Source organism: Martes martes, assembly GCF_963455335.1.
Source record: "Martes martes genome assembly, chromosome: 18".
In the NCBI taxonomy this organism is placed as follows: Eukaryota; Metazoa; Chordata; class Mammalia; order Carnivora; family Mustelidae; genus Martes; species Martes martes.
The window spans coordinates 35,127,347-35,152,061 of NC_137906.1; the positions used below are offsets into that span (position 1 = coordinate 35,127,347).

Below are 24,715 nucleotides of genomic sequence, written 5' to 3' on the forward strand. Positions count from 1 at the left end.
TTAAACCGAACAATGAGGCTTACAACAAAAGAGAACAGCTGATAAAGCCCACTGCTCCCAGCCTCTCAGGGCCGCCCATACAACAAGGCAATGGAGCAGAGACCAGACAGAGGAGCTCTGTAGAGAGACCCCCTTTACGGCTGGGTCTCAAGGGGCTGCATCCAAATCAGCACTCCCCTCCTCAAATTTAGCTTCTCAAAGGTCATCTGCCAGCTTGCTGTAGAAAAACGCTGCCTAAGCTCGCCAGTGTTAACTATGGCTGTATTAGATTTTAAAAGTCAAGTCTGAATGTGCACACAAAAAATCTGCACATGTCTTCTCTGGGGCTTTGTTGGGTTGGATAGCAAAGAAACATATTCAAGAAAGTGCCCTTAAATGCACCACAGGGGTTTCTGGAACTGCATACCAATTCTTTCTAAAGACGTCTACTGAAGATGCCAGGCAACGCCCAAAATGAAAAGTTAGTTGCACACTGCATTTGGTTCGCCCACTATTTTTTTTTTTTCTTTTGCAACATATATGCATGGCCAACATTCAGATTTCATTACAATACAGGATTTCTGGTTTTCTTGAAAGTTCCGTAGAAATAGCCCACTTTAGCGTATGAATCCCACACAGACCAATTTGCTGGAAGTGACCAGGGATCACACCACTTAGCTCCCGGTTAGCCGCAGACACCCATGCTCCCTATTTGGCTTAGAGGCCCAATGCCAGCAATCTTTGATTATTATCCTGTCCTGCTTTTCCTTCTAATAGAGAAATATTTCGCTTTTCCTCGTATGGAAATGGAAGATAGTTCAAAAAGAACGTGAGTTTTTCAAACCCTCTCTGTTTGCTTATCTATTTTACCTGCCTAGCCTCTGTTGGCATCTGAATATTTGATCCTGAAATTAGTATGTCTATCAGGAAATTCAATTTACGATCTCTAGCAAAAATGAAACAAGATGACTACTTATTATTGAGATTACTGTGTAATTCAATTTTTAGGGCATTTCGTAGGCCTGGTCCTAGGTTGAGTACTTAACACTGTAATAAGCACAAATAGCCCAGGGAGTAGGTCCCACTGTAGCTCAGTTTCCACTTAAGAACACTGGTGTGTGGAGGGTTTCAACAACTTGCCTATAGTTCAGAAGCCAGTGAAAGGCAGAGCTGATACAAGGTCCACTTCTCTCTCTATAGTCTTGGATTTTTTTGGTCCAACTTTTATCCTTCCTAAGCTGTCTGAGAAAAAAAAAAATCCACATCCAACATCCAGGGAATCCCAGAGAATCTGGTTCGCAACTTGTTTTGCATTGCAAACATCTGATCTGCAGTGAGTACAATGAGCCCCAGCTCTGGTCTGACGGGGCTGCTGTCCTGGGGAGGAATCAGCAAGACAGAAGTAGCCCAGCTCCCTCTTTGGGAAGCTCTCTGATGGATAGTGTTTGCAGACCCCGGGATGTCATTCTACAGTCTTCTTTCATATCCAAGCTCAAACGTCCTAGGAAATGTATCGCCTTGATGATGGTGTAACAGAGCCCGCTTGTGTTTAGGATCTGGTCTTACTCATCACCGGAAACCGTGTGGCTGGTTCAGCTCTTGTCCGGCATGTGACCGAAGGAATGCATGAATGTGACGCTGGCTCTGACGGTGATAGTTCACCATGTGAACGTGACCTCAAAATGTGATGGCTCTAGGAAGTTGTATTTGCTGAAGTGTAAGTTGGTAACTGTAACTTTTCTCATTTTGACCAGACTTCATGGGACCTGATTTATCTTCTCTTCCCCACTCCCAGCTTTACTGAGGTATAATTGACAACTAAGATCTGTACATATTTAAAGTGTACAACTTGTTGATTTGATATTACATACACACTGCAAGATAGCAGCACAATCAAACTAACTCACATATTCATCATCTCACAGAGTAACTTTCTTTCCCTCCCTCCCTCCTTTCCTCCCTCCCTGCCCCCTTCCTTCCTTCCTTCCTAACATTTTATTTATTTATTTGACAGAGAGAGACACAGCAAGAGAGGGAATACAAGCAGGGGGAGTGGGAGGGGGAGAAGCAGACTCACCACTGAGCAGGGAGCCTGATGCAGGGCTCAATCCCAGGACCCTGGGATCATGACCAGAGACAAAGGCAGGCGCCCAGTGACTGAGCCACCCAGGCACCTTTCTTCCTTCCTTCCTTCCTTCCTTCCCTCCTTCCTCTCCTTCTATCCTTCCTTCCTTCCTTTTATTCTTTTTGTGGTGACAATATCCCTTTTAACACAGTCACTCTTGTTAAGGATCTGAGAGGGCCCCATTATCTTCTGTTGTATTGCAACTGATGGGAAAGGTTACTCGTAGTGATAACACTCACAAATTATGGATTGGAAAGCTTTGAGAACTGCTTTTCTTTGACTACCAAGAGTCTCCACAATATCTCCTATAGAATCTAGCTGCTTTATGTCATTGGGCTTTGTATTTGTTTCTTAAGTCGGTTCAGCTGTGACTGTCCCATACTCCGTCCACATGACAGGGTAAGCTCGAGTGCTACCTTTCAGGTACTGGGATGAGAAACCCACATGACTTATTCTCGGAAACTCAGGATGCATGGCTACCTGGAATGAGATGTGGGATGCTTATGCCTCACAAACAGGCATTTGGGGATGAACATTTAGTAATCCTTTTGTTATTGTGGTCCGTTGCCATTTGTGTGCAGGTCTGTAAGATGATGGAGGGGAAGTGACGTTCTTGCATTCACACAGGTTTGACCACAAGGTTTGTTACTCCAGAATAAAACGGAAAGACTTCACTAATGACTTCATCTCTTCCAGCTTCAGGTTTTGCCTCTTTAAAATAGGGATAAGTATGTCCTCTTTGTAGGACTTCATATGGGTCCGGAACATTTAAAATGCTTAACATGATGCCACATGGTCATTGTTCCAGGAATGTTGGCTATTAATGGATGTGCTTTGAACTGTGTCCCTGAATTCCACTGGGCTAGTGTTCAACCCTGGGTAGGACATTGATCAATAACTTTCTTTAAAATAAACATGCATCCATATGGCTTAGGGAATAATATTTGCCTTCCCTTGCTTCGTTTTCTCACATCAACACACCTGAGCACCTACGCACATGCATGCTAGAACTCCCTTGTTCACGCGTGCACACGCACAGAGTTCCCACTTCATCATTACAGGAAATGCCCAGCAGTGGGGCTGATGTCATCACGTATTAACTCTGGCAAGTTGCAGAGCTATCATTTTTACCCAAGTAGAAAGGCTTCATGATGCATAAATCAGAAATTTGTTTCATCTCGGCACTGGGCATTCAGTCTGTTGTGGAAACTTTCTATACCATTTAAGGCCATGTCTCTTTGTTGGAGCTGGAAAAATGGGTCAGCGGAATCAACAATTCTTCTGATCTTTCAGGCTGGAGCCCTGTTATATGGAGGATATATCTCTGTTTAATGGTGCCCCTTTTAAAAAGAAGAACAGACTGACTTAGCCAAATTGGTAGTCAATGCACAAGGGAAAAGAAAAAGAAAACCAAAACTACTAAATGCTAATACTACTGTTTATAATAACAACACAAAATTCAAATGTCAATTAGTATGGAAAGAAGGTAGAACTAAACCCATTAATCGGGATGCCTGTGTGGCTCAGTCGGTTAAGCCTCTACCTTTAGGTCAGGACATGATCCCAGGGTCCTGGGATCAAATCCCACATTGGGCTCCTTGCTCAGCAGGGAGTCTGCTTCTCCCTCTGCCTGCCACTCCCCTTGCTTGTGAACACTCTCTTGCTCACACTCTCTCTCAAATAAATAAATAAAATCTTAAAAAAAAAAAGAATAAAACCATATATCCATTTCAGAGAATGTTAAGTAATTGCTAAAAAGAATGAGTTTGGTCTCTATGCATTAAAATTGAAGGAATTCCCTATTGATATCTAAAAGCCAATTAAAAATGATGTGCACGCCATAACATCATTTATAGAAAAAGTGTGTACATGACACCATATGTATTACAAATATATACTTATTATATATATATATGCATAAAAATGCAAAGTCAAAAAACAGATAATAATCTATAACAGGGTGTCCTCTGGGGAGCTAGGACACTGAGCCGGCAGTGGCATTATTCAAAATATATTTAACCTTTTCATTAATGTTTATTTCTCTTTTTTTTTGAATGAATCTATATTTCCATGTTTCACATGTAACTAAAATATTAAAAATGGAAAGTTTCATACATTTTCCTCTACCACAGTAATAAAATTGTATCATTTTTGAAAACCTACAAAACAGAGGAAAAATGTCTTCCAGTCTTACAGTTCAACTCAACCATTAGCATTTTGATGCAATGCCTTCCATAATTTGGTTGAAATCATGCTATACTTTTCCATTCAAAACTTTTTCATTCATTAGGGGGCTCTGCAGAGTCCTCACCTGGCTCATTTTAATGGGTATAGTATCCCACTTAGTGTATATGCTTTAATTTACTGCATTAAATTCTTCCCAGCTTTTTGGTACCATTAAGTATTGCTTGCATCCCACACCTTAGGTATCTTATGAGAGATGCGTTCTGAGAAGGATTAAAGAATCAAAATGGTAGAACACTCTCAACTCTTGTTACGTATGTGAATTCTGATCATGAGGGGTTTTGAGAGGTCTTCTTGGTTAGGAAGGACAGAGATGCGTTGTCCTGAAGGGGTCTGCAGTACGTGACAACATCCTCACCTGGCTCAAAACAGCATTGGGGAACCGGAAGAAAAGCAAAGACGGCACCCACCCAATGGTGGTCCTCAGGAGACACCCTCCAAGCCACTTCGAAACTCTCACAGCTCCAGAGAAGACCCAAGGCCAGAACCAAACTCTGCAGCCCCTCTTCCAGAAATGACTAGCGATCAACAAGGAGGTTGTGGTGGTGGAAAAAAAGGAAACAAACGAAACTTCCATCCTCCCTCAACTTACTATAATAACAGCAAAGTAATTGACCCAGGTGATCCTTGAATGGCTGAATTTCACCCCAAACGGGGGTTATTCTGGAGAGATTGGAGGAAGGGCAGGCACACTTGACCTGAAAACTAAATTTGCCCCTGTTGTGAAAATTATCTTTTTAAAAAAATTATTATTGAAGTCTAGTTGGCATACAGTATTATATTAGTTTCAGGTGTACAACATAGTGATTTGACATTCTCAGGGCTCACCAATAGACTGTTTTCAGTAGTCACTGAAAAATATCGTTCTGATTCACATGGTTCACTGTAGCAGGTCAGCAGCAAGGACACGGCAGCCACGCCGAGGCTAACAGGGCTTATGGAAACATACTCCCTGGTTAAATGATACTTGAGAGTTACAGAGATAGGGATGAGTTCTTGTAAAGGACTTACCATTTGTATAAGGGTTGACAGTCTTTTTATTTGTCATTACACGTGCTGTGGCATTATTTACCTATGTACACAGAAAACTCAAATGAGCACAAATTCCAGGGCCAGCCCACAGTTCAATTAGTTGCATGCATTATGACTGTGATTACTTATTAAAAAAAAACAAAAAACTAAAATGCATTTTAATTTATAAAAGGCAGTAGGTGCATAACAAAATCATACATTTTTATAATTACATTTACTTCATAACCATTTTAACTTACAAATCATTTCAATAAAGCAATGTCATATCATTTAAAAGTTTAATAAGGAGACAGTAAAAGCAAATTAAAAGGAACTGCATAATTGAAGACTTAAAAGCATGCGTGTACTCCATGGTAACACAGAAACAATAAATATTTTTAAACACAAAATAAAATTCATATGAAGGAACATGCAGTGGAGTAGAAGAGGGGAGAGACAAGGTACAAGGGAACATAAATGTCAAAAAAAAAAAAAGGGACAAACAAGATTTAGCCGTGTGCAACACGTTGGGAGGGAAGGACCATCGGGAGAGCAACATCTAGCATTCAACACTTGAAACAAGAGCCTTCGACATCGCAAGAATTAACAAGATCATTCAAGCTTTAAAGTCACAGCTAACAAAAGGATAAAAGAGAGGGTGCATTGTTTAACACAATATGGAGTTAACGATCTGAGTAAGATGTGCACTGTCATGTCTCAATCCAGTCAGTGCCTCCCAGGCTCGCTTAGAACGTACACTCAATTACAGGCGTACCGGTACCCAAAAAAATAGAGCATCAAGAAAACTTAATACGACAAGTCAAAAAAATACCACGTGGTATATATATGTATAGAGATAACCAGCACTAGATACGTGAAGCGGCAGATGGACTTCACCACTTACCATTCACCACCATCGCCAGCATGGGTTTGTATACAGTTACCATGGTTACTGAGAGTTTGGTGAGGGGCCTAAGCGTTATCGTCGAGGGTGGGGGGAAACGAAAGGCAAAATATGCAACATCTTACTCCAAAGACTAAAGCATTTTTAACTGGTATTTTTTTTTTTTTTTAAGTTTTAACAAATATAACCCTGTGGCCATGTTGAGGGAGATCCAGTGGTAGAAAGAGTAGATTCTGAGTATCCAAATTTTAGCATTTATTTTTTATTATTTTTCTTTTTCAGTGAAGCGAGACCAGATATTTAACAGGAAATCCTGTTTGGTTATTTACTTTATTACCAAAAGAAGGCAAAGGTTCAAACTGGCTTCTTAAACGACAACAAAACAAAAAAAAAAAAAAATGAAAGATTCAGTGACAAAGACCTCTCATTTTTTTTTTTTTTAAACAATAAACAGTTTTTCTTCCGAATGCTACTGCTTTCGCCATTTGAGTCAATTTGGACACCACTGTGGATCCCTCGTCAACCCTGCAGTGGAAAGAAAAAGAAAAGGAAAAAAAAAAAAGAAAGAAAAAGAAAAAGAAAAAAAAAAAGAAAAGAAACTGCTCTGTTTTTTTTTGTTTGTTTGTTTTGTTTTGCATACTGTCTCCACTGCTTGGAACCTACTGCACCCGTTGCTCATAAAACACAGAAAATTAAGGAAAAAAAAAATTCAGAGTAACCTTTCTTTTGTCTCACTTTTGCCATTCACCTTTCATCAGTATTAAGAAGAACATAATAAAGTAAAATTAAAAAAAAAAGTAAGGCCAGTTTTCCTTTTTATATATAAATATAAATATATATATATATATATAAACGATGAGAAGGGAGTAGGGTCACATACAAGACACGATGATGCATCTGGAACAACGAATGAGCGTGAAGCAGACATTTATAAAGAAGATGTAAAGGAAAATATTTTGAACATGCACCTCGATTTTACGGCCCTCTACCACGGTGCCGTGTAATTTCTCCCTCGCCCTGTCCGCATCGGCACTATTTTCGAAAGTTACGAAACCAAATCCCTGCATGCAGGAGGGAGAAGGGAAAACAACATGCACATTATTATTCCAGTCAACGACCACTGTGTAACGTTCTCTCGCTTTAATTTCTATTTCTTGTCCTGGCTTCAGTTCTGTAACATGCAAATTAGAGAAATTATAAGAATACAAAGATGTGCAATAAGTAAGCGACAAATGTGAACAAGATTTTTTTTTTTCTGTCACCAGTTAGCTGTAACCCCTGAAGAATTCAAAGAATGATACCAAAAATACCTTTCTAAATGTCACTACGGAAGAAAAGAAGTCTAACGGAAAGAAAATGAGATCAAAATAAATTTACAGTGTCTTCACAGAGAAGAAAATGAAATAACGAGGAAAAAAAAAAAGGGAACCACTTTCTTGACATGCAAATTAAGAATAAAATAAAATAAAACGTGTGCACGGAATTCAACAATGAATGCCCAAATCTTCTAACATTGCCTACAGAGTCATGCCGTGTGGTCTTAAGAACATCTCTTCTTCATGCAATTTTAGGGTTATTCAGATTTGTCAATTTTACAGCCTTAACTTCTCAAAAATAAAAATTAGAAGCCTAAAAAAAAAAAAAGGAAAGACCTTTTTCATAATAAATCTTAACCTCTTCGATCTAATAAACAAAATAATCACATGAAATGAATTGAAATAAACATCAGTTGATTAATAATGCAAAGAGTTCAAGTTGCCCTTTTTTATAGCAATACTTCCCCCGCCCCCAAAAACATATACGCTTCTGAACTTGTCAACTTTCCAGGCTAACTTCATTAACTGAAAAGGGAAACGTATGCATGTATCGTAACGTTCTAAGACATAATCTTGATATTCACTTGTCAAGTTAACAGTTAGAAAATAAAGGAGCTCAGTTAAGAGACTTATTCGCAGTAACACTCTGGGCGCTACCTCTCTTCCTGATAGATAATAGACCCTTTCCTTCGCCACTGGCATAGTTTGTTTTAATATTTCAGCCTCAAAAAGCAACCCCGCTAAACGTCACATTGTCAAAATCCACCTTTTTTTTTTCTTCACTGACACTGTTCCTAAGAAGAGTACAGAAAATATGACACATTATTTTTAAAACCCCTAAAAATATTTGTACATCTTGTTCAGAAATATACACCAACCTTTTGAAACCATTCCAGTGTAAATTTGCCCAGCTCATTCTGGTGAAACAATGCAATGTGCCGGGACTCCTATTTGCAACGGGGTAAACTTCAGTAAAGGGGCATGTTGGCTTCTAGCTTAGTTGGGACAGTCTGACATTCAGTCTCACTGATAAAAGAGACAGTAATTACAAAGAACAGGTAGTCAAGCTACTAATGCTAACCCAACCCCTCGCTACGTTGCTGAAGGGATTTCCAAAGCTTGGGGTATTCAGAGAGGTGCTGGCCCAAGGTCTGCCTGAAGAGAGAACTTTCCAAAGTCAATGTGGGCTCATCTATAGGAGATCCCATCCGGGGATGGATCCAAGGTAAATTAAATGATTATGCTATAGAATTCTATAGAGAAAAAATAAGCAGCTTTACTTTGGAGGACTGGACTGAGAAGTCTTTGACAATATGACCCACTGTGAGGATCTGAGATGAGGAGGGTCTGGATGATTCGACCAGTACAAGACTTTATGCTCCATAACAGAAGAACTTTGTTTCGGACATCGCTTGTGGTATGCCCATGTGAGGTGTCCAAGGAGCCCAACTGGTGAGTTGGGCAGTAACGGCTCTTTAATGGACTGAAGACAGAATTTGAGGGGTTTGCTCCATGAATGGCGCTGACTCTTGGTCAGAGGGTCCCAAACTTGGTCGTACAGTGAAAGGAAGTGGGGGGCCCTAGCGTATGAAACATTCAGATTCCTGGGTGCTGCCATGTATCTACCCAATCAGAATCTCAGAGTGGAGCCCAGACATCTGTCTGCTGAGAAGGCTACAGTGTGCCCCAGCAGCTGCGTTTCCATGGCCTCTCTTATTACCAAGCACCATCAAAGGCAAGTTCCAGTTCATTGTATGAGGTAGACTATTTCATCGCCAATGTTCAACGAGCACCCTATTCAGTGGAGTGAGTTTCGGAGGTGACCGTCTGACGTGGTGATTTGGATCTTGGGCGTACAGCCACCGTCTCCTCAAAATCAAACTCTCTGGCACGCTCAGAATCTCATACAACTACCATATAAAGGAAAGAAGGATGCTGGCTGCATCAGGGGCAATTCTCTCACTAGGAAAGCAAAGAAAATCCACAGTTCGAGTCTTACGGATGGAAGGCTTGGTGGCATCATTGCCATCCACGGGCACCAGTCATTAGCACCACAGCCCAGTGAAAGGGGACATTTAACTCACCCACCCAACGTCATCCCAAAGAATCACATCATCGTGATTCTTTTCTGACCCCAGGGCAAACCACACTGGCCTAAAATCTGCACTGTGGGCGTCGGGGAGACATGAAAGTGGAGACAGAAATAGGTTCTGAAATCCCATGTGAAGTTCATAAACCACAAAGCAAGTAGTTCACTACATCCCCAAATTCTTACCCTGTTTTGAAGTCAGATAATATATATGGATTCTTCTTATTCTTACTCTCATGTTCTGCTACACTTCTCTCTCTTTCTCTCTGTTTTGTTTGTGTTTGTTTTTGAGGTCCTCAATATTTCTTATTTCCAGTTGCTGAGATGACTAGTTGAGATTCTAGAAAGTTGAATTCAGAAGTGCTTGCTCCAGACATAGGCCCCAAATATCAAAGGGACTGTCCTACCTCTTCGATTGGACAAGTCACTCCCTCCCCCTCTACAAGGCAAGAAGGGATATGGCCTCCTGGGACCAGAAGATCACCAGAATTCCCATCTGGAGCATGACACCAGTTACCTGGCCATTTTCAGATGTCCTCTCTGCCAAGTGCAGGAGCTGGGCCACTCTTTGAAACCGGTGCTGAGGCCACTTCCTTTTTCCTGCCTCAAGGTCAGAATTCTATCTCCAGGAAAGCACAACTTGGAATTCTTAAAAACTTTCTAAATATTTTTATGTCAGCCTTAAGAAGGGGAATGGAAGAAGCACATTCTGGACTTGGCCTGACAGCTCAGGAGCTGGGTGCAATGCTGGATGTGGAACCCTGAACGTTCTAGAACACACAGGGTGCATAGAGCACGGCCCAGGTGCTCTTTGCTGCAGGAGACGCACTGCTCCCGGAGCTCGCCTCAGCAGAGGGGTGGAGAATGTTCACTCCCAGGTTCAGTGCCCTTTCTTCCCAGAAGCCTTCCCACCCCTAATAGTCTTGGCCTGCCTGCTCGCTCCCTTGCCGTAGAGCACAGCCTGCACCCTGACCGTGGCTGGTCTTAGTGGTTCGTCTCCCCCCACCACTCAGGAAAGTCTATGAGGACCGCTTCGGTCTCACTGACCATGGATTGACCCTTCTTCTTGTCCCAAGGAGGGAACTAGTCCTCACACATCATCTACTGAATCAAAGATCAGACTGTATATTTCCAGGGTATATTAAAAAGTAGCTCTCTCTGGTTGTAGCCCCCACATACATCATTTCAGAGTTCAACAACATGTTTCTAAATCTCCTATAAGGAAAAATTAATGATAGGATCTCTTACCCCTAAATGCTATCAAATTCTCATTTTTGAGGTCGGTTGTGTCTTTTTAAAATGTGGCTTCCCTGTATACTTGCTATCCATGTGCCCAGGAGCTATTTATGGTACATGTTCTCAGGATAAAATAGATACTACCTGTATCTTAATAGGGTATGTGCAAACACGCACATGTACACACACACACACACACACACCAAACACCCAGAACACACAGCCATACTCTGTGAGCACTGAGTGACCTGCCTCGGGGACCAGCTCCAAAGATAATGACCAGACAGTGAGCTCTGGCTCTCCCACCTGCTTCCTGGCTGCTTCTCCTGTGCCAAATGAAGCACACGAGGTCGTAACAGTGGTTCAGGTTTCTTAACCATTTAAATGGAAATGTCCCTTTAAATAAGGCCCTTTCCTGCAGAGGATAATGTCAAGTCTGAAAAATATCCCTGGGTGAGTGGCTGTCCCCATTTAGCAGTTCCCCCAAAGGACTGTCTTGAGGACACTCCACTTAGACCGCAACAGTCAGCCCCCAGCACCTGCCAGAACGCCTCTTTCCGAGGGAGCCTACCCACCCAGGCTGTTCTCGATGTCTCCTAATCAAAAGTAAAAAGCAGGTTCACAAAGTCAGTCACTGGATGCGGCAAACTTAAACGGTCTCCACCGCTAAAGCCCCAGAGACAGGCTAATCGTGGCAATGACGGAAGAGGTATTAAAAATAGTTCCTCCATTGTACTTTCAAAATAGCAAACGATATTCTTCTAATGTCCCAAAACAGCTCTCGAAAGGAATTAAAAAGCTTTTTCCAACTGGCAAAAGTTACAAAACAAAATATAAAATAAATATAAATTAAAACAACAACAACAACACAACTACCTTTAAAAGCATTAGTGCCACAAACTCAGGATTATAAGAGAGTTGGTCAACATTCCGGGTCATCTTCTAGGATTTTGCCAAGAATGCATCAGGCTTCAGTGAAAAGGATTAGTTAGGCTAGGCACATTTTCCTTTTCTTTTCTTTTTTAAGATTTTATTTTTAAGTCATCCCTACACCCAACGTGGGGCTCGAACTCACAACCCCGAGATCAAGAGTTGCATACTATACCAACTGAGCCAGCCAGGCGCCCCTGGGCATGTTTTCTCTTAATGCACTTTGCCTTGCAAGGTATAGAAACAGCTTCTATAATGATTTTTAACTAAGGAGCAGAAAGAAAATGAACTTATGTTTCCCCCAGCCTAGAGGTCACACCACTGATATAAAAATAACTAAAGTATCTGAAATTTGGGGAGAAGACCCCTGCACTGGCAGAACCAGAGAGTATAATGATTTTTTTTTTTTTTTAAATCTCATGCAGCATATCACGACATCATTTTGGCCATGGAAAGGAGAGCACTGGAATTTTCTTCCCTCACATCAAGCTGTATCATCCTATTTAGGATGGAAAGGGTGCAGACTACCCAAGGAATAATACATGGGTTTGTGTGCTTCACGGGAGGGAGGTGGTTGCTATGCCCAGGAGGAGTAGCACTTGCTCCCTTAGAGAAAACCGGTTCTTCTCATAAACCCTCTTGGATACTGACTTGTCCCAAATTGCCTACGTGAGGAAAGTTACGGGGCTAAATCCAGTATCTCTCTGTATCTGATAAGCAGTCTGTTCCAATACCCACTTGCAGAGTCTGAGGACGCAAGAGAGCTTAGAATTCCTGCCAGCCTGGTGACTGGTACTCAGGAAACTGGGCAGAGTTACTGAAAGTGGTCACTCTCTGGCTGCTGAGGCCAGTCTCGGAGTCCTCCGACAGGACTCTCACCACTCAGTATCTGCTGCTAAGCCTAACGCACTGCCTTCCTTAAGGGAGATTCTGATGGAGCCCTGGAGTTTTCTATGCATGCAGGTGGGAGGAGGACACGTTCGCCACCACAAAACACCAGCGGGCAAAGGGGCATTTTGCACTTAGATGAAGCGTTGGCGTTTGTCTAAAACAGGAAAACACAGTGTTTGTAACTTTAATGACAGGCCTGGAAGGTTTGTTAAAACACAGATCGCTGGGCTCCCATTTTGAGTGTCTGATTCAGTAGGTCTGGGTTGGAGCTTGAGAATTTGCTTTTCTGGTACGTTCCTAGGTGCTGCTGCTCGGGGGACCACATTTTGATGACCTCTGATAGATGGGATGCTTTGAGAGAGCTGGGCCTTTTCTTCTCCAATATATTTCCACACTGAAGGTGCTGGAGCCTTTCCATATAACCCCTGATTTTCACTAACATGCTTAGGTCTGGAAAAATTGACTTAGAAAATGGTATCCTACAGAAAAAACCAAAAACCAAAAACAAACTCAAAGCAATGGCAAACTGCAAAATGGGGAGTGGCAAACATATTAATGAATCCGATTATATTCAAAAGGTTGGTGTATATGAAATTTTCTCCCCTACAACCCAGGAAAATAACTGCACTTTATTAATACAGAATAATCACATATTTACCTGCGCATGAGACTATCAACTCACTTTTTAATATAAAGAACATAATTATCACTGAAAAACAAAAATGTAGCAACAACATTATTTTTTAAGCATGGGTAATTTTCCTCTGGAAACTTGATATATATATATATATAGATAGATAGATAAATAGATAGGTATAAAACAGCAATTTTAAATTACCCCCTTATACATTTAAACTGAACCCAATGCATTTCCCCCCATTTTGGAAACTGGAGGAGGTCTCTAAAGGAATTCCCACTGAAGTGTATTTTCACAATGTGCTAATTAAAACAGTGCAGTTGTTTCCCATTATCCATAGCAAACGTTTAAAAATAAGCTAAACAATCCTAAAGTAAATTAAATTGCTTACCTTTGAGCCTCGCTCATTAAAAATAATTTCAACATCTAAGATTTTACCAAATTGCTGCAAAGAAATAGAAATGTTTTATAAGCAAGAGAAATGGAGGACATCAGATTATGCACATTGGTAACTGAACCCCAAGTCCGAGTTTGTTTCTTTGTTTTCTCTTTCAGTATCAGGGGTAGACATTTTATGTTGTTTCATCCTTAGTGATGTGCTTGAACCAAGAGAAAGCACAACCATACATATGATTTTTATTTTATTGGATACCCCACCAAGTGAGAGGTCACAGTATGGGCCTGTGCAAAATGTGTAATCAGGTGGTTAGTTCTCTTTTTCTTTCTTTCTTTCTTTCTTTTTTTTTTTTTTTTAAGATTTTATTTATTTATTTGACACAGAGAGAGAGATCACAAGTAGGCAGAGAGCCAGGCAGAGAGAGAGAGGGGGAAGCAGGCTCCCCGCTGAGCAGAGAGCCCGATGTGGGGCTCGATCCCAGGACCCTGAGATCATGACCTGAGCCGAAGGCAGCGGCTTAACCCACTGAGCCACCCAGGCGCCCTTCTCTTTTTCTTTCTTCTGGTAGGGACAGTTGTTTTCCCAGGCACTGAGCAGCAAAGATTAAAACTGGCTGGTGTAGAAACTGATTCTCAAGCCTACTCCGCTAGCCACTGGCCAGAAGCAGCCTTGATGATGGATTTTAATGGTAAAATGTCCACATGGCATCTGATGGTGAGGATGGTGGCCCGTGGCCCCCGTGTAAGCTACAGGAAGAACCAGGCCATGTAAAGGAAATCAAGTATGAACAGATGAAAGCAAGATCCACCATGTGGACATCCATCATAATCAAGACGCCAGCATAGTTGTGATTAGCCCTGAGGCTGAAATGTACTTCTCTCAAGATGATTCTCCATTTTGTTAAACAAACAGATAGATTTTAGACAATTAGTCGGAAGAGGCTCTATAAGAAGTGAAAGCTACTTGACATATTCGAACCTGGAAACATGGTTTCAGATTACAAACGGGGCAGCCAGCTGAATTACAGATGCCTACTTAAGTTTAAATTTCAAATCTTTCAGGATAATTACATCCCCTTCAATATTTAAGACATGCTTATACTTAATAAAAATGTTATCTAAAATTCTAATTCAGCCATTGTCATCTTGTATTTTTTTTTATTTGCTCAATCTTGTAGTCCTAGTGAGAAATGGCACATCAAGTAATTTGTGATACACACTTTAAAAATAAGGGAACATGGACCCCTGAAGCCAGAAGCATCTGATAGTCCAAGGTCCTCTGCCCCTGACATTGGAGTCCTTTCCTTTTTCTCAGATTGCGTGAAATACCGTGGGTGGGTGTCCTAACAGTGTGTGACGTGGCCCAGGAAAACCACGAGGGGAATTTTACCCTGATGCACAATGAGGGCAAGTGCTCATTTCAGTGATTAAAAAGTAAACAGAACCACATGAAGGAATATGTCCATCCTCTTTTTCCTTTATTTTGAGCTTTTGTATTATTCTATTTGCTTCTGCAGCCTGGATTTTTTTTTTTTTTTTTAATCTTTTATTGCCTGAGGAGAGTCTGCTTTCTGTCTCTCTCCCCTGGATGGAAAGCAGTAAGCAGCCTCCGTGCGGCAGAGGCCAGAGTGGTTGGGAGGGACAGAAGAGGAACAAATGGTTAGAACACAGAGAACCAGAGGCAGCCCCCCTGACCACTGAGCTTCAGTCACAGGATATGGGGTGGAGGGACCCTGAGAGTAAGTGCTAAGAGGGTCCTACTAAGATTTGAGAAAAAAATTATTTGAAACAGAGAGAAGCTGTCCTCTGGAATAAAACTAGCTTTCTTGGAAAGACGGGGGGAAAAAATGAGGCACACTCCAGTTGAAGAAAAATAGCTCAAAACCTTGAAACAAAAGTCGTTCTGACCTAGGAGAAAAAAGAAACCCAAAGCTAAGTCATGGAAATGTGCCCATCCTTCAGAATACGGACGCGGTCAGGGGACTGCGGATTGAATCGGTCTTGTTGAGCGGATGGACGTGCTTTTCATCTTCCCAGAGACAGAGAAGGGCACGAAGAAACGAGGCAGCCCAGCTCCGAGAGAACAGGGGAGGGCTACACTGCCAGCAGGTATGATGGAAACACCAAGAAACTTGCAGCCAACTCACCCTGCCTGTGGACCCTCTAATGTCCTTTGGCTCAAGAGAGTATTCTTCTACAGAGCATTTTCAGTGCCCTAGGTTTGGGCAGAGAAAGTCGTTAAAAACAGAAGAAGAAAACTTTCAGATTTGGGAAATGGGGGATTTGCCGTTGAAAGGTGAACGGAATTTCTTAGTAAAAACTCCAATGTGTGAAGTCTTCAGAAGCAGTGATTTCGATATAACCTCCTTACAATATTCAGTCCACATTGATGCTATCACATTTATTTCGGGTCTAAGAGCATGAGAGCACACATGTTTATGAATAGGGAAGCTTGAGAAGGACTCCCCCAAACTGCAAAGCAAATATCACCTCTGGAACATTCTCTAGGCAGGCAATGCGACAACACTCCCTTTAAAACAAGATCTGGTTGAGACAGAACCAGCCCATCAAGAAGTAATCCTAGCATGTGTCATTCCCTAAATGAAACAATGACACCATATGCCCCGAAATGGTCTCGAATGTTTGCCTCTCGGCAGTTGCCACTGGGTGGATGATTCTCAGAGCCAGGAAAACGAGCAGCGAGAAGAACGCTGATATGAGCCCCATTCCTAAGACAGTTGTGTACTATATTTATAGTATCAACAGTTTAATTGGGAAGTTTGGTACTAATGATGTAAACACAGCTGGCACATGTTCAGTCTAAACAGACATGACTCGCAGACTTAACTCGCATTACTTTGCTCAACGCCCGTGTGCAGCCGCGTTCGACAATGTCCCAGAATGCACGCAAGGTGTCTCGGCGGCGGTTTCGAGAATAAAATCCGGAGGCTTCTAGGCACGCGCTGGGGCAAATACATACCAGGCATTTTGAGACATTCTCAGATCAAATAATGTTTCTCTGAAAAACTGTGGAAGATGTTCAGTGGATACAGCATAACATATGAAATAAAGGTTAGTTCAAAGAGCGCACACAGAGGCGAAGAAAAGGCATCATTTCAGTTTTCGTAGGGTTGGCTTCCTGTTTGGAATGTAGAGATGGGAGGCACCAAGCCAGGTCCAAAAAAAAAAAAAAAAAAAAAAAAGGAATGCTTCACTCGGTACGGTATAACAGCACAGTGCATAGAATTTGGCATTAACGCCAAAGGTGCAGGTGTCTCTATGTTATTCCTAAAAAAGTGATCATGAAAGCTTCTTTTGTATGTTCTGGAAGTCATGTGGTCTGTTTTGGGGTGACAGTAATGAGTGACTTCCGTAGATCTTATTCATGCCCAGAGGGTCTGTATCAAAAGCAAGGCCGTGACATCAACAAGGGTATTGTGCAAATTTGAATCTTATGCTCCACAAGCCGCTGCTTCTAAAAACAATTCTATAATGCCATGTGTCCTGTCAATGGTCTGGATATATCATATGCACCTCTCTCACCCCAAACCCAGATACGTGTAAATTTTAAATGTTAGGTTAAAGAACCATTCTGTCCAAGAGCAAGCCATTATATTCAATCTGGTGGAAATTCACCCATTCCTTTCATGGGATCATTAAGACTTCAAACATAAAGGACGCCCACCCTCATGAATGCTCCCTGACATGAGGACAGAGATCAAGAATGAAGTCGTCAGGCCAGAACCAACATTTCTTTCAGGGAACCATCCAGAACCAATGCCCCTGATCTGTTCACTCACGCCCCAATTGAGGTTGTAAAAAGACTCTGGCACCACTGTGGGCACATAACTTCTTGACCGAGGAATGTTCCATCTTGACAGGAAGGAAGGAAGGAAGGAAAGAAAATGTATGAATAGTTAGAAAACTTAATGCCAAACACTAGAACAAATGCTTCCAAGGGAGGAGGAAGCAAAACATGTCAAGCGCTGAAGAACGTGGTGGGAGAAGTGTAACCAGGATCCCAGTGAACGGGACCTGAAGCCATAAATGAAAAACAAAATGTGAGGCACCTGCAGTGACCATTAGGCCTGCAGAAATTGCAAACTTCACAGATGAATTATTAATAGCTCCAAAAGTTGTTATGAACACGGCTAGGTTTTAGGCAGTTGGAGAAAGAAGCTTCCTTTTTTGTCTTGTTTTGGTTTGGGTTTCAAATCCCCATGGCCGCCTTTAACAAAAGAGACAAAGCAGAAAAACACAAAAATCTTCAAGAGGGTGTTTCTCTGTAATCACCACCCCCCTTCTAGCCCCAGCCAAAGTGAAGAGGTAAAGACAAAATAAAGCAATAAAAAGAGAGAAGAGATCTCATGTCCAAATGACTTGGAAAAGACCTAATTGGAATCAAAATGTCATTTCTTACAGTAAGTAAGACCTATAAGAAGAATCCACACTTAATTCTCTCAACTGGAGTGTGGGGAGCCAATCTGAATGTTTACAGATGCCTTTCACTGTGACTCATGCCACTAAATGTATCATATAACCACAGTGGGGTTGCACTGTCAATGTTTGGCTGGGAAGAACAGACTTTTAGTATTTAAATTCCATTTCTTCAGAATAGTGGTTGTAAACCAAGGAGGCCTCAGCATTATTACCAAGAATTCAGGAATCTATATGTGCCCCCAATTTTTATAGCTGAAAGTCATTAAAAAAAAAAAACCTTGCATACTTTTAAAAAGAACACAGATGCTGTTTGTGATGAACAAAATTAATTTCAATATTACTGAATGTACGCCACGGTTTCTTAATCGATACTAAGCGTATCTATCATCTTGTCAAGTCAACGTCTTGTCGGTTGCTTAGGAATGTTGACTTTTACAAAAACGGGTTCTGAAACCAGTGGGTTTTGATCACAGTTCGATAACTGGGTCGTGTGTTCAGTCTTTGGCAAGACCTCGCTCTGCATCACCTGCCCTCGCCCTACAAGAACAGAGGGGCTCAGATATCCGTGCAAGCAGGATGCTGTCTCTGGGAGTTCCAGCTGCGGATTATTTCCAGTATCTCTCCGACTTGGCTGTGTAGCCCTCCGGTGACTTTCAAGATAACCGAGAAGACCAGGGAGGGGAGAGCGCCATCGGGGTTGGGAGCTGGGGTGGGCTGCCGTGAGTGACACCATAAAAGAGCAGCGCCGAGGTGATCATTAAGAAGGCCAGATTCAAAGCCAGCCTCCCAGTGACACCTGACGAGTAAAGATGGACCACGGAGCGAGACTTTCTAACCTGATGTGGCAAAAGGAATCTAATTCCTCTGGCTGCCCATCATTCAAACCTGGTCTCACTGCTTTACACACACTTAACCTCCACTTTCACTTTGAATGCTTTGCACTTTTCAAAGTCATCTTTGACCTGAGAGTGCCCGAGGGTATCTCTACTCTGCAAGAAGTTAGAGGGCTCAACTCAAGGTTATTACCAAACGAGAGAGATAAAAGTGCAGAAGCTGACCTTTTCCTCTGAAATGTCAGGATTCGAGTCTGGGTATCTGAATATTAGGACGCTAGCTCTGCCTTTGTGTCAGATGTGGATCTGATAAACACCAGGCATGGTAAAGAAAGAGAAGGTACACGCAAGCTAACCCCACAATCGCAGCGTCATGAACCAGAGCTCCCCCTTGCATCGGGAGGATGAGGTCTACTTGGCCCAGGGCTCGGCATAAAAGTTTGGCCTCTTCTTATTGCTTCTGTAACATTTGCATCCAACCACCAACTCTTAGAACAATCTCCAGGCGGCCAACCTTTTCTCTAAGTCAAATGCTAAGGATGTAGCTCTGTTCACGGAATCCGCAGACACCTCCCGTCAATGCTGGGATGGTTGTCATGGGCAAATCGGCTGACTGCGTTTGCAAAAAACTAAAAGAAACAAAAACAAAACAAAACAAAAAACCACTAAGGGTCTCTAAGAGTTTTCTCTAAGAGTTTTGTCCTTCAGAGCCCAGGACGTGGCTAACTCATTCCTTCTGAAGGTGGACAGTCCAAGGTTTCCTCCAGAAAAAGAATCCGAGTCATCGTGTTCCACAAGGAAGCAACCTTATCATCTATTTTCTCTAGGTTGACGGTGGCTTCTGCCCTGCTCTGTGTTTCAATCATGGTAGCCGGGAAAGGCTGTCATCAGTGGCAGAGAACATCCCAAGAAGAACCTCTGAATCCTCACCACTGACTGCGGGAGAGTGTATACCGCAGGGCGCAAGTCAGACTTAGAAATCTCTAGCTTTCTCTGTTTTGCTTTTCAATGAAGCTTTATGCGGAAGTCATTATTCTCTAAAGCTGCCTGAAATCCAAGTGCACAGTGCCTGGGAAAGAGTGAGGTGTGCAGGAGTATATCATGATCACTTTGGCAGCTACGAAAGAGAGAAGAACCCAAAGGACACAAAATGTTCATTTCGGCCGTGACACGGGGCCCCGGGCCACTTGATCAGGGATCATCAGTGGGCTTCTTTCAGTGCTAGTTTATCTGGGAGCTCATCTGCCATGTGATTTTCCAGTTACTAATGAGAAGAAGACCACTTGGCAAAGCGGGGCCATGGTGAACCTATACAAAGATATTTAGACTAAAATCATAAGGAGACTCTGGCCACAATATACCCACAGACTAGGATCTAAAATGTCTTTCTCTTCCCCCATGTTATAAATACCAAGAACTTACATGAGGAGGGAAGGGCTCTGGGGACCCCAGTGCGGCCACCGCACAGGGGAAATGCACTACTTACGCCAAACATTTGTCGGAGGTCCGGATCCCGGAACCTGAAGGGGATGTTGGAGACGTGCAGCCGCTTGGGCTGGGACTTGTTTTCTGTGTTTTCGGAAGGTTGTGTCTGGGGCTGGCCATCCGTTGGTGCTGCGTCATCTGTCTGCTAAAAGGACAAGAGTAAAGAGGCTCTGAGTGGACCTGTGCACTCTTTCCAAAGTGCTTTAGCTTCCCCTAAATGGTAGGAAAATGCTGGAACACAGGATCAAGGACAAGAGAGAAGTTGCTGGGTCATCCATTCGTTCAACAGGTATTTATTGAGCATTCCTGAGAGCCCAAGGTGGATCTGGGATTCAGCAGTGAGAAAGCAGACAAGCTCTTCTCCATGGAGTGTAATTCTTACAGGGGGTGTGTGGGGAGGAGGGAGTAAGCTCATTAATAAATAAATATGGAGCTGGCAGAAGGAGAGCATCCTGGAGGAAAACAAAACAAGGGGAGGGGTAGTTGGTGTGGAGGTGTTGCGGAGTTTTAACAGGCAATCAGAGAAAACCTCATCATTAAAGGTAGGAGAGAGCGTATCCCTTAACCAAAGGGGTCAAAAATCTTAAGGTACGCCTGCATAATTATTGTGGCTGTCCAGATAAAACATTAGCAAATGTAGTAAAACATTTGAGAAGGCTGTCTGGTGTCCTGCAGGCCAAGTAACCATCCGATGGACTTAATTTTTTTTAAGGTTTTACTTTCTTGTTTCTTGGTTGGGCAGGCCTGTGCTGTCCATTACAGCTGACCCCATGTGGCTATTTAAATTTGAATGAATTAAAATTAAGTAAAACGTAAAATCCAGTTTTTCCTTCACACTAGCCACATTTCAAGCAGTCCATGGCCACCTATGGCTAGTGGTTTCCCCGTCGGACAACGTGGATCTAGAACATCTCCAGAACATTCTACGGACTATACTGGTGTCAATAAAGTTATGCTGTTAGCATAACTCATTACTCTGCTTCCCACTCTCGCCAAAACAAAAGCCCGGACAACACAATATTGTATCGGCACGTATACAGGCCGGAGAATCACATTAACGCTCGGTATCATTACAGCCATTCCCATACTCTTGGTTCTAGAGATGCTTCTGGATACTTTCTCTGCAATTAGCGTCTATCGCCTCTGGGTGGCAGTTGATGCCATCCACATCAGCTACTTGCTTCTCCAAAACCATAATGGAAAACCTGTGTGGAAACCCATCAAATCCATGAGGGAAGAATCAGCCTCACCTACTTTTAAATGATTTAGAAGCCTGTAACTGGGACAAAACTATCCATGCAATCGGGCAGGTATAAGATAATAAAGACATAGAGGAGACAAGTGAATATATATACATATATATATGACATGATTTTTATATATAAAAATGTTTTACATATGCATATACATACTTTATATAAATACGGTTTATATAATACATATACCACAATAACATGGTCATAATTAGTGACTTTCTCCCCAATCCTTGTGTTTATTGACAGACTTCTTCTGCATTCGCCTTCCTAATACCCCCTGAACAACATTTTGAAGTCAAGACCTCCCAGAAGTTGGCAGACTACTCTTCCAAGCCGGTTTGGTATCAAAACCCCTTTCGGAGGACCTCTGCAAGTTTGAGGTGCTACGTCATGGTAACACCAACGCTGCCCTTGGTCATTTTGTCTGTGCTATTGGAGTGGAATAAGGAGGAGGATGGTGACGCTCTTCTAATCTGGAAAATGAGTAATAATAATAATAGTGCACCCCTTCCAAGGCTCTGTGAAGACTGAATGCAGTAATACAGGCCAACATGGTAGAGTTCTTGGGACAGGAACTCACTAAATGGAAGGCAGTGAATTTTTTAGAGTGATGGTGACTTTTCCTTAAAATGTCAAAAACAAGGAGAGAGAAAGCCTCTCTCAGGAAACATACAAAGGAAAGGTTCTCATTTGCTTGTTAGGCACGTTTTCACTGAGCAACTACTATATATTGGACATACAGGTTAGTCCTCCCAACACACGCTGTTCCTAGTTCAGTTCAAGAGAAAGAAGAGGGAAAGAGCTAGTTGCGAGGCTGGGGTCAGAGTCAGTCACAGAGGGCTGAGTAAACTGAAATCAGGGACACGCCGCACAGCTGGACGTTCTGGGAGCCCTGCCAGTTCTGGAGGTTAGGTTTTTGGTGGGAGATGTCTAATAGAAGAGACAAGGGGGCTGATGCTGTACCAGGAGAGGGTAAGGCACAGGCAAAGACGCAGAGGTGAAATCGGGTTCTGGATTCCAGGGAGTACACGGGCCCCTTAGTGTCAAAGTCAGCAGGCTCACGTGAAGGAAGGACAGAAGATAAAAACTAAGAGGAGCCGCTTACAGATCATCCTGGGGTGTGGTGGGACCGGCACCCAGCATCGGGGCTGAGCCATGGCCACCAAATGGGAAACGCAGGCCAAGCCTCTGACTGAGCAGGTAAAGGCATTACAAGTGTATCAATCAAGTCATGAATGAAGGATGAATGAATGGTCCACTTTGCATCTTCAGGTAATAGTCGAATACAATATTATAACACCCAGGCCCAAACTGAGCAGGGAACTGTGTTTTCTCTGCTGGTAACATGACCTTTGGTTACACAACCAAGACCCAGAGATGTCCTTGAACCATGCCATCAGGGTCATGTCCTCTGACCTAAGACCCTAGGCTTGCAGAGACAGCAGCTGAGATCCCAGCTTAAAGTCCGTTTCTTCCCTCCGATTAGAAGTTGCTGTTCAAATGCAAATTAAAACAAGCTCGTTCTCATCCCAAGAAAGAAACTTAGATTTGGATTTGTACATAACTGCTGGATGTTTCAGCTTAATAAACCTAATTAGGAATTACAGAGATTATGATTAAACATATTAAATGATTAATAGCATTATGCCGCTCATGTGAAAATTAAAATTAATCATCTTTAGTCAAACAGGACTTTGGAGAAATCTCTGCGTTGTTTCCTTTGATAAAAACATACAACGCTCAATTAATCATTTTGTAGTGCGGGCATGTGTACAAAAGCTCATAAATTGTTATGTCGGAATACCTGTGTATTAAAAGTAATTTTTAAAGATAACATGTAAAATGGAAAACAAACCGAAAGCAATTCCGACATCGCGGGTAAACGGAGAGGAGAGGGCAGGGGAGCACGTCAGGATCCAGAGGCGGATTCCGGAGTCTGGGGCACAGCAGGGTAAGGACCAGGAGGGTCCTCACTGACTCTGATATCAGGGTGAGAGCGCTCCCCTTCTCTTTTTCTGGGAACTGTCAGGGAAAACACATCCAGGACAAGCCCGAGTTTTAGGTCCCTATATTAGTCTGCTAAGAAATTACCACAAACACGGTAGCTAAAAGCAATGGAAATGGACTCCTTCATGGTTGTGGAGACCGGAAGGCACAGTGAAGGCGCTCACTCCTTCCGGAGTGACCCGGCGGACCGCACTCCTTCCGGAGGTTCTAGGGGAGAGCCCACATTTGCCTCTTCGAGCTTCTGGTGATCTCTTGGCTTAAAGCTACACTTCCCCGGTCTCTGTCTCCACGTTCATATGGCTTTCTTCCCTCTGCGTGTCTGGGACTCGTAGCTCCCTCCGCCTTTTTCTTCTTATAAGGATTTAAAGCTCACCCTAGATCTCATCTTGGGATGCTTGATTACATCCACAAGGACCCTCTGTCCAAATAAGGTCGTAGTTGTGGGTTTACGGAGAATGGGATGTGAACATATGTTTTGAAGGCCACATTCAACACACTACAATCTTCTTCTAAACAAACAAACCGTAAGTGCACGTAGAAGTAGCTGTTACCAGGAAGTGGATGCATCTTCTACCACTGAGGGAAAGGGCTGGTCTCACACCCGCTCTAGAAGAAGAGAGAATGTCCCTGTCGGAGCTGTCCCAGGCTCCCATCTGTCATGCTGGGAACTTTGATGAGTTGTCTAAAGAGAGGACATTTGAGTCTTCCCTTCACCCTGGCCCAGGCTCTTAGGCTGCCTTGGGCGCCTCCTGCTGGATGTGATGACCCCCTTCAGCTGGGCCGAGAGGTGCTCCACTGGCCTCCTGAAAGGCATCCAACACCCTAAAAAGAAGGTTAGGTCTGCAGGTTCCCTGAGCCTAGCCCTGTAGCTCACACAGATGGACAGCAGTCCCAGCATCCCCGAGAAGGTCGGTGAAGCTTATGGCAAAGGCACAG

General features: G+C 42.8%; 1 protein-coding gene across 16 annotated transcripts in view; it reads right to left on the reverse strand.

The window, feature by feature from the left end:
- The window catches only part of RBFOX1 (RNA binding fox-1 homolog 1), an 861,682-nt gene that overhangs the window by 102,442 nt on the left and 734,525 nt on the right, over positions 1-24,715 (reverse strand). For 13 of the 16 annotated variants that reach the window (XM_080830147.1, XM_080830141.1, XM_080830149.1 and 10 more), the window contains 4 exons: positions 20,518-20,661; positions 13,754-13,807; positions 7,232-7,324; positions 5,360-5,420 (listed from right to left, as the gene is read on the reverse strand). In XM_080830147.1, coding sequence (XP_080686273.1) covers positions 5,360-5,420; positions 7,232-7,324; positions 13,754-13,807; positions 20,518-20,661 — 352 coding nt within the window. The remainder of the gene's footprint in view (positions 1-5,359; positions 5,421-7,231; positions 7,325-13,753; positions 13,808-20,517; positions 20,662-24,715) is intronic. The other 3 variants (XM_080830139.1, XM_080830150.1, XM_080830138.1) reach the window with 1 other exon arrangement.